Genomic DNA, 10,822 nt, shown 5'->3' with positions numbered 1-10,822 from the left:
TTGTGCACTTTATACTTTGAAGGTGCAATCTCTTGTGTACAACTTTTTGTGCCATTGATCTCGGTAGCTGCAGTTCATTTGAAACATGACAAATAGACTTTGTAGGGCTGTGTTGGAATGTCTTTAACATTTGCAATAGTTTCTTGAGAAGCACCTGGACATCCAATTTGAGGCAAGTCAGTCACACTTCTTAATGCCGGGTTTGAAGGGAGGATCCTTTCCATATTGACAGTGACTATCCCATTGGACAGTTGTCACTGATCTTGTTTCTGAAAACCTGATGACAAATTGACCTTTCCACTGGGTAGTCATGATCTGTTATCATTAGCAACTGGACACTGTTTTTAAACTGTAATTCTATCCTTTTTTTGGGTGGGGTTTTGTTGTAATAAAATCTTAAAACCCAAACTGGAGTTTGTGGACACCCTGTGCAATATATATTTACGGAACATTGATTTTTGTTTCTTAGTGGGATTTGTTATTGATATTGAAACAGTTTATTTAGCCGGAAGAACACAGATACAGAGTCGATTAGAAATCATAATATTAACATGGATGAGCCAGTTGAGAGCCTGAGCTCTCTTGAAGGTACCTGAAATATACTGTACATTTATCTCAAGGAAGTATTATGTAACATTTAGTATCATCTGGAATATACACATAGCATAGTGGTAATAAGAACATATCAGAATGTTACCACGGTTATCACTTATTACTGGTAATTTAAAGATGAGCAAATCTTTATGTCACTGGAGGTAACAAATATGCTGCTTGGTGTTTTGCAGTCTCTCTTGTCAGGTTCTTAACTCGAATGTTATTTCTTACAACTTCTCCCCACGTCATTCTTGGCCTACCCCTGGCTCTCTCCCCCTTCATTTGGGGTAAAAAATAATACTGTGTATATAAAAGATGACTTTATTTAGTCACAGGTGAATTAAAGAAACCTGTACTTCATAAAAGTTTCAAAGTTACTGTACTTAACACTGGAGAACTATTTTTTTTCTCACAAATATTATAAAAATATTCACTCATAAACATACTATATGCTTGAAAGTTAATGCATATCAAGTTCTAGAAAGTGATTACTTAACAATTAATCTATTAGGTCTTGAGTGTGTAATCAAATCATAGAATCTTGGATGGGCAAACCCATCCACCAAAAGCCTTCTCCAGGTCTTCAGCTACAGAGATGGTTAAATGATCCTGGTACATTCCTCCCACAACCTGTGAACACATCACACTGGCTAGAAGGAAACTGCTATACAGTACACTGATTCACATAAAAGAAATAATGAATTTATTATTTTAGTATAAGGTGATAACTCTGGATGATAAGCAAATTACCACATTCATAGCAGGGAATCAACTTTAAAATATGGTTGCAATATATCTAATCATATCTTTTTGTGCAGTTTATCTTTTACAAGTTGAATTTTCTCCTTGTCCTGGGTTAGGGTGCCGCTGGCAGTATCCCCCACACGGGGGTAAATCGAGAAAAATCAAAACTTTTCCAATTTTTTTTTAACCTTTTTAATTGATAAAACAATAAAAAATAAGTAAGAAAAACTATATATTGACCCTCTAGAAATTTCTCTGGCAGTGCTGAGGGAGGGAGGGATATAAGGGGACAGTGTTGTTTGGACAGCTGAGCTCGTGGTCACCTACACACTTACCAGCTATTTTTAGCTTGCCTTTGCGTCTGAGATGGCCAATAATGCATATATTTACTGATCATAATAATTATTTGCTATAAATAATTAATTTAGAATATTTTATTTGCATTATTTTTATAAAAAGTGCTTGGTAACACACGCAGTCCCTTGCCAGGCTGTCTGGCTGTCTTTGTGTTTGATAGAGCAAGTAATGAATAAAATAATAATTCTACAAATAAATACATTTATAACATAATCATAACATTATTTTCCAGTAATACTGCAATACAACTACACTACTTTTAGCAATATTACTTTGATATAACATGATAAAATAGACAAACAATGGAAATGAAACAAACACAAGTAGGTAATAACGTTTAGGAAGCTTCCATGTGGTCGAGCTTGTGGCGTGTCATGTAAATAGTCACATTGGAAACCTGATAACCTGTGCTGGGCATTTAAACACTGGCGGGGAAATGGCGCACGTCTTAGTACGTCACCCAGGGCATAAAGGTTAAAAAATATATTTAAAAAACGAAAGCTCTATATGATACGGGCATGAAGAGAGCTGTGTTACAGCAAAGACAGTGGGATATTAATTTCCAAGAGTAAACGATGCAGCTCGTAGGAGCTGTAGCTATTTACGCAAACACCTCTGTACACGTACAATATTGTTCATACTGTAGACATAATAATGTATACTATGTACTGTATATATTGTACTCAACTGTCATCTTTAACCTAGAGTAGGCAGACACTTCACTCAGCTGACTGTAATACATACCGGTAACTGTAATAAACACTTGTGATAGGAGTTGGGTGGGAGATTATTGGGTCATGTTACTAACCTGACCTGATGCAATGTTAGGTCACCCATTGTTGGGTGAGGATTAGAGGGTCTTATAACGTGAAGATGTCTTGAATGAAATTATCTTTTACCTATGAAGCATATACATAGTACTGTACTGTATTGTACGTATATGAAGGATACACGTATTAATAAGCACAGATTATTACAATAATGTACCTTTACTAATTAATGAAAAACAAATAAACAATATTGTATCATGAATGAGGCCATACAGTACTGTAGTTGGTGACAAACAATCAGTGAGGCGACCCTTTGTGGAGGGAGAGCACGGTCACTTTACCCTCCAATGGACCCTTCTCTCTCTTCCTCACAGCAGTCATTATAAACTTCTATTTGTGTTACAGAGATGAATTTGATACCATAATGATCCTGAACAAATTCTTTACAAGACATTTCCAATATGATATCCTTAAATGACAAGCTGAATAATAAAGGTAAAATTAGGTATTTTACTGTATATGAAGGGTACTGGTATTAATGAGCTCAAACTATTACAGTTTCTATCCTCAAGTCTCTATGTACAGAACTTAACAAAAGAATTTATTTGAGATATTCTGTAACATTCGATACCATAATATCGTAACCACTGGGGCTAGTTATAAAAACTTTTCCCGGTGAAAAAGCCATAATTTTGAGCAGCATATTTCTGTACTCATTTTGTACTCAAATGTACTATGCTAAAGGATTAAAAGTTTTATCTCTTGTGCAAACTATGAGATGTTCATACTCAAACTAATCACTATCTTGCAAGGATTCCAGCAATGCCAGTTATATGCTGCTTAGTCAATCTGTGACATTTTATAAGAGAAAACATTGAGTCAAAAACAAAATTCATCCCATTAATTGTTATCACTCACCACCATCTGGCTCCCCTGCTGGCTGGGAGGGGGAGGTGGGGTGCTTACAGCCAGGAGGGGAGATTAACGCTCATGTAGGTAGTAGGCAGCTATCAAACAGGGAGGTACGTACTACCACCTGGGAAGATATTGGAAGCATAATGTGTTGCCTATGGTAGACCCTGCTGCCATATGGCATCACAAAAATTGTGACCAAGTCCCAGGTTGCTGATCTGACTTTCTGCCTCATTTACACATAATTGCAGGGTTTCAATTGTTTCTCTTACTATTGACAACACAACATACTGTATATCGTTTCTCACTCTTGATTTATTTTTTGGTTTGTGTATTTATTTATGGTTATTGTTATTAGTAGTACAGGTATTTTTATTTTTTGGTTATAATTTTTATCTATACTGTATGTATTAATTATTATTAAATAATAATATTATTATTATTATTATTATTATTATTATTATTATTATTATTATTATTATAATAATAATAATATTTTCACCCCTCCAGGCCCTGATGTGGGTCAGTGACCTGTGCTCGGGTGGGCTAATACCAGGGGAAAAAAAATGCTGTTTTCAGGTACTGAAGGATTATAAAATGCAGGGAGTTTAAATTTTTCACTTATAAAATATTACTGACTTGACTTTGCAGAATGTAACTTGCATTGCTTGAATTCTTGCACAAGATAACGATTAATTTGAGTATAAGCATCACATAGTTTGCACTAGACATACAATTTTTAGTAATTAACTTAGTACATTTGAGTACAGGTTGTGATAATTTATACGGTTGCTCTGCAGTTGTGGTTGCAGTTACAAAGCTTCGTGACATCACTAGTGTATAATGTGTCTCCATAGGCCCTGGTTTATTACTGATCTGTTGTCTAAGTGCAAAAGTAGGCAAATCGTGCCATCATGTATCAATTAATTTTAAAATAGAAATTATAAAGTAAAGTGTCATAAGACAATGGTGTGCTGTATAAGTGTCTTGGCATGTCACCTCACCACCTAACTCCGTCGCCTCACCCTTTGCCTCTTTTTTTCTTTAATCCAGAATGCAACCTCTAGCTTTATACCTATGTATGTAAATGCCTAGCATTAACTCGCCAGGCGAACATACAGGCAATTAACACATCTAACAATTACTTATGTATTTTTACTTCAAAATACTTAAATAAAAGCAAAATGTTCTCATTGTCATGAAATATGTATTTACAAATTACTGCAATGACTCATTTTTTGCACTATCACTAAAATTTCTAGATGCTTCTCACCTGTATACCCAGTGGAAGACCATTATGGTCTAGTCCAAGAGGCACCTGAGTTACAGGAAATCCCAGTGCATTGAAGACAGCTGCATAGGTAAAGTTGAGGGGACGAAAGTACGACTCACTGTGGTAGGGTGCTAACATGGGATGACTTGGGTACAGGAGCACTCCATTATCGCCAAGCAAACGCTGATTGAAATGGATGAAAAGTATTTATTTTTGTAAACATTTAAAATGTTTCATTGAGGTATAAATGCTGTACACACACACAAGTGAAGTTTGTCTGATGGTTAAGTTAAATTTGGAATGAGTTTTCCTTAATCAAGGTGAAAGGCTTTATTTATGTTTTTGATGCATTAAAAAACAGAAGTTATGTTAAGGAAACAGTCTTGAGAATACTGGTTGATTATTGTACATGTACAGTAGGTAAAAAAAGTATCTGTCAGGGTGGGTCCGATGACTTCCAAAATTATATGTACAACTTGTGACGTCTTGGGAGGGTTGGTATGCGTGTCTTCACCCACCGCCATTCAGTATCCAACACGAGGTGAGTTGGTATATAGGAATAAAATAAACAGTTAAGTGATTACTATCACACAGTATAAGGACACAACACGTATATCCCAATATGGTACTTATTGTCCGTGGTCTCATATTGTTTCACACAGTATGCACATACCCGTTACTTTTTTTTAGCTACTGTACATGTACATCAATGTATTCTATCTGCCTCACTAAGAATACCAAATCATTATCTTCCCATTAGCCGGAATAATTGGTGCAGACCAATTCTGGGTTAGAGATTTCCGGGTAGTGTACAGGCATCTTCAATTCGGTTAACGAACAAAACTTCAATTAACGAAATCCTTACGACAAACAGTTTTTTTGTGAGCATCAGCTGATTGGCTAGTCTGCCAATTCAGTAATCTGTTCTATGTTTACATTCGTTTCCAGTGGAGTAAATATCAAGAAAGTTGTGCTCTTTAATATTTTTTTTCATTTTTTATATTAAAATTAAGTCATTTAAAAATTTAGTTGACATATTCATAATATATGCAGTACAGGGAACTAGTTTTTTGTGCGCCCATCAGCCGCTTGACTCACCCACCACGCATCAGTTTGGCTTTGTTTACAGTGAAGTGAACATCGATTTTGTTGGTGTCTTGAATATTTTTGCATTTTTACATTAAAATTATTGGTCATTCTGAAATTTAGTTAACATATTGATAATATATATAGTGCAGTGTTGATTTAAATAAAATAATCTTGAATTACACCTCGTGAACTTAACATTTTATTGGTGAAATTACTGCATCAAGCATGGGTCCCTTGAAAGGTGATTTCTCCTCCATCCCCACTTCCTTCTCTTCTCCCTTCTCCTCCACCCCCACTTCCAATTCCCATCATCATCATCAACCAGGAACCTTCTACATACTCATCTCAAAGTAAGTGTACTTAACTGCATTTTTTTTTTTTTACTTTGTATGTACTTTTCTGTGAGCTAGAACCAATTACCCAATATCCCATTGAAACAATGGATTCGCTTAACGAAATTTTCGGTTAATGAACGACTCTGTGGAACGAAATGTGTTCGTTAACCAAGGGACCACTGTACATACAGTACTTTTGGTTCTAAATATGTACACATTTTAAGTTTATATATATATATATTTATTGAGTTAAATTATCATAAATTTTTCACATTGGTTCAACATGTTTTGTTTTGGGTTGTTGGTGGTACAGCAGTAATGCACATAACTCTTACCAATATGTCAAGGGTACGAGCCTCGGTCCAGACACATGTGAGAAGGGTTTTATCCAGTGTTAACCTACTAAACATCACAGGTTTTCCTGTCCCTGGCTTCCTAATGTACAGTACTAACACTGGATAGACCAACCGCCCAACGGCTAGTAAGCTGATTTGTGTGAAAAAATTTTTAAACAATACTAATTGTACTAGAGGGAATATTATCAAAGTTACCTCAGGACTTTCAGGGGTTTGATACTGTGGGTGGACAGAGTGATCGGGTGTAGAGGAGGGAGCAGAGAGGAAACAGTAACCAGCCCTCTCTGCCTCTGAACCCATCAACCAGACATGTCAAGCACAACACTGACACTGTCAAGTTATTCTATACTATGAGTGAGTATAAATATTGTTATCAACACTATGCACTACAGTATATAAATGTGTATGAATACATTATTGTCATTTTCTGGGTGGGTCATTAGTTTCATGATACAGTATTGAGTTTAGTGACACTAAACCAGCAGCAATTAGTGACAAAACTCAAGATCCTGCTGTACGCAATAGTACACTACCAGATGAAAGCGAGTATCCCAGGTCTGCATACAACAATGGACAGTGAGAAACTGTGTGCGGTCGCTACCGCGACTTCCACTCCTCACCCGCCAATTCCCACGCACACGGTTAAGGCGTGTTTGATGCAGTTAAATACTAGTAGTATCGGTTTCAATTAATAAAGCACGGTAAAGCCCTGGCACAGATAAGTGATCGGCGGTAAAATGATCATCTACAGTATACTGTACATACACCCTCTACATACTTGCCTACAGTAGGCATACACTGCCAACTCTGCTATGTACAGTACTTGTACATATGGTACTTTCGCACTTACTGAATGTATAGTACAGTACTATAGAACATAACTGCAATAAATTTGTATGTCTCAACACTGCTTTGACAGTATTCTTGACTGATTGTATCCTGGTACAGTAATGTACAGTACTGCACAACATAGATCGTATGCAAACACAGCAGACGATGAACTCAGAGTGTCATGATGCTGAAATTTGAGGAGATAGGCTGTGAGATACATCAGCCAATCATAGGCATCCATGACATTACTGTAGTAGCCAATGATAGCTCACAGGCAGTCTGAGCCTACCTATGCACACGCTTGGTACATGTCGGCACATGGTGGAATCTCTCAGAAATTCGTTCAGATGCCCGGAACAGAGAGATTTTTCTCTGAATACTACAAAAGCCTCAATTCTGGGCAATGGAATTTTTGGGGGATTAAATATTCCAGCTGAGGGGGAAATTATTGTACAGTAGATGCCATTTTCAACTTACCTGTACTCTCATCTGTAGTGTCTTCCACTGAGTTTCCATCTGCATTCTTGATGTGGAAACAGCTGTGTTTTCTTTGCCCATCAGTACTTTTGTCTGGTCCTTAAGGAATGTAATCTCCCTATCCAATATGTCAAGAACAGCCTGAGCCAAGGAGGGTATGGTGTGTCGTGCACGACCCAATATGGCTCGTGTAATCTCTGTCCATACATTGATTTCTCCCTGAGGAAAATAAACAGCAGCTTATGAAAAATTATCTACTGCCATCTGTATGTTTATAGGTTTGTCAGCAGACATAAATCTTGTAAGCATGAAGTGCTCAGTTTTAAATTCATTTTTGATGAAATTATATGGAAATTTTAAGGGAAGATCGTGGATAATATTACATTTTAGCAATCAAAGATCTTGTATGATCTTTCTAAAATTACCAGAATATTGAAAAGATTAAAATCATGTTGACTCATAAATGTTTTGTTTTTTTAGCACATTTTCAAATATCTAAAACTGCATAAGCTAACCAGAGTTTGGCATGGGTAAGCAGTAATCACAATAAATGGAAGAATAGCAGGCACATTCAGAAAGGGTACTGCAGAAGAGGCTCACTCTCTTAAGCAAAAGGTTTTTGAAAATATGAGTACTGTATTACTGTATTGTACTTTACTGTACTGTACTGTACTGTACTGTACTGTACTGTACTGTATAAACCCAGCCTCATTCAGTTTTTACATTTCCCTAAATAAAATTGAAGGAAATTGTAAAAAACAGCCTGTAATCAAAAAATTTTGGAATGCATTGTGTTAACCAGTGTAGTCCTGTAACTACTGTACTAGTAATTAACATACTGTACAATATTGGTATTCCAAGAATTTTTTTTGCTTGACTGAATTTTGTTTCCTTTATAACAACGAGTAAATATTGAAGTACAGTACTGTACTGTATACACTACCTATACCGGTATTCACTAAATTATTTTTTGTCAAAATATATACTTTTAAAATCATGATGCATATTATATACCAATGCATTTTATACATTAGCAAACACAGTATATTAAAAATACAATAAAAATTATTTGGGGATTTAAAATGTAACCCTTGATTTCCCATAGGCACCACAGATATAGTTTCCAATATTTACAGTCCCTGAAGTCTGTCAAAACCAAACCCCATTGATTAGGCCAAATTCACTGAATTGTAAAGTACAGTACAGGGTATATCCTTTCATCATTTAAAATATCTCCTACAATAGCTTTGGTGTCCAGCTCAACCAACTCACATTTACCCTGCATGGCAACAGGAATGAACCCATGGGAGTATACAGTGTTACTAAATGATCTAGCTATGTACTAGCTAAGACTAAAAACACTCAAGTCATTTGTTTCACCAAACTTTTACCTTGTTGTCTGCTAGTTGTTCAAACATTGGAGTATTATTACCGTATTCTTCTTTGATTTTCTCCTGCCATATTTGGAAAGACCGTCGCATTCCAGGAATAACAACCTAGAAATAATGAGAATTATAACACACACACACACGGATAATTCGTGGATTTTTATTTCGCTGTTCTCTATCATTCGCGGATGACACCCTGGATGTACCCAAGAATGTCTGTGGGTAGTTTTAAATTTGCCGACATTTTCGAGGGTGGGACAGGGAGCCATTTGTTCTAGAGACAGTAATTTCCTTTGCCTGTACAATAGTAAATATGTGTGTGTCTACACACACACACACATATATATACAGTATATATATATATATATATATATATATATATATATATATATATATATATATATATATATATATATATATATATATATATATATATATATATATATATATATATATATATATATATATATATATATGCAAGTAAATCACTGTAGGTGCGCGTGATCTAGGTATATGCTGATAACCACAAGGAAAGAAGAAAACACGAAGTTCCCAAGCGCTTTCGTGTAATTCACATCTTCAGGGGTGAGTACAGACTAGAGAGAGAAATACAAATCAAGGTGTATATATACAGAGAAGGGTGAGACCAGGTCCACAATGGTCAGGTATTAGGTAATGACCCTACTAATCTTTAAATAGCACACAACGGTTGGTGGTCAGGTCAGATGGTCAGGTGACCCAGCCTTCTCACCTGGTCACAAATCTTCTTAATTACAAAATTGTCCAACATGAATTTGAGTAACGGCATGTACAAGCTGGACAATTTTGTAGTGGCATGATGAATCTGTTGACCAACTGCATAATGTTTATATGTTACCAATGAGACAGACTCTTCACTGTGTGCTGACCATATATATATATATATATATATATATATATATATATATATATATATATATATATATATATATATATATATATATATATATATATATATATACAAAACAGGTAAAACAAATAATTGTCTTAAGGGCAAACATAAAGGGAATATACATTTCTTTGTACACAAGTAAAAATGTACCCCCTGCCTGGTCAGCAAATGTTATTCGCGGATTTGGCGATTCGCAGCCATTTTGAGAACCTAACCCCACGAATTTTAAGGGCCTACTGTATTTACATATGTATATATGTTACGGTTGCCCATATGTATGGTGGAATGGAATGACTACACTGTGTTGTGATTTAATCAAACCTATGGCACTGAGTTAGGAACCATTACTCTTTTCTACCACTACTATTTTTTTTTAGACAAGAAACACGTAATGATGTCAGATGTTTTAATCAAACTGTGCTACAGTTTTCTGCTCTAGTTATGCACCATATTCATAGTATGTCAAGTTGATACTATACAGTACTGTATAATATCAAGTTTACACATCAAATTTAAAAATAAAAGATTTTCAATTTTCAGTAGTGTTTTACACTTCCCCCACAGCCTTACCTTATGCACTGTGCAATCATAAGTGTGCCGGAAGTGTTGGGTGACAGCTCTCTGTACAGCTAATAGACTAGAGTGCATATGTGTTGTTAAAATACCATTACCATCATTCTCCATGGTGAAAATTTGAAGGGTTCCTAGGTCCACCTGTAGGTAAAGGAGAGCAACTAGAAGATACGTGGCTGTACTATACTGTAC

The 10,822-nt window shown here is 35.7% G+C and overlaps 1 protein-coding gene across 3 annotated transcripts in view; it reads right to left on the bottom strand.

Annotated features, from left to right (window-relative positions):
• Nucleotides 1–901: 901 nt before the first annotated feature.
• Nucleotides 902–10,822, bottom strand: part of LOC121877355 (fatty-acid amide hydrolase 2-B-like) — a 41,999-nt gene continuing 32,078 nt past the window's right edge. For 2 of the 3 annotated variants that reach the window (XM_042383076.1, XM_042383077.1), the window contains exons 9-13: nt 10,628–10,771; nt 9,130–9,234; nt 7,739–7,957; nt 4,651–4,833; nt 902–1,224 (exon numbers count right to left, since the gene is read on the bottom strand). In XM_042383076.1, the coding sequence (XP_042239010.1) occupies nt 1,126–1,224; nt 4,651–4,833; nt 7,739–7,957; nt 9,130–9,234; nt 10,628–10,771 (750 nt within the window). In that variant the 3' untranslated portion in view covers nt 902–1,125. The remainder of the gene's footprint in view (nt 1,225–4,650; nt 4,834–7,738; nt 7,958–9,129; nt 9,235–10,627; nt 10,772–10,822) is intronic. The other variant, XM_042383078.1, reaches the window with a different exon arrangement.

This window comes from Homarus americanus, unplaced genomic scaffold (genome assembly GCF_018991925.1).
Source record: "Homarus americanus isolate GMGI-L3 unplaced genomic scaffold, GMGI_Hamer_2.0 scaffold367, whole genome shotgun sequence".
Lineage (NCBI taxonomy): Eukaryota > Metazoa > Arthropoda > Malacostraca > Decapoda > Nephropidae > Homarus > Homarus americanus.
The sequence above is the reverse complement of the archived record's forward strand: the minus strand, read 5'-3'. Positions and strand labels throughout refer to the sequence as shown.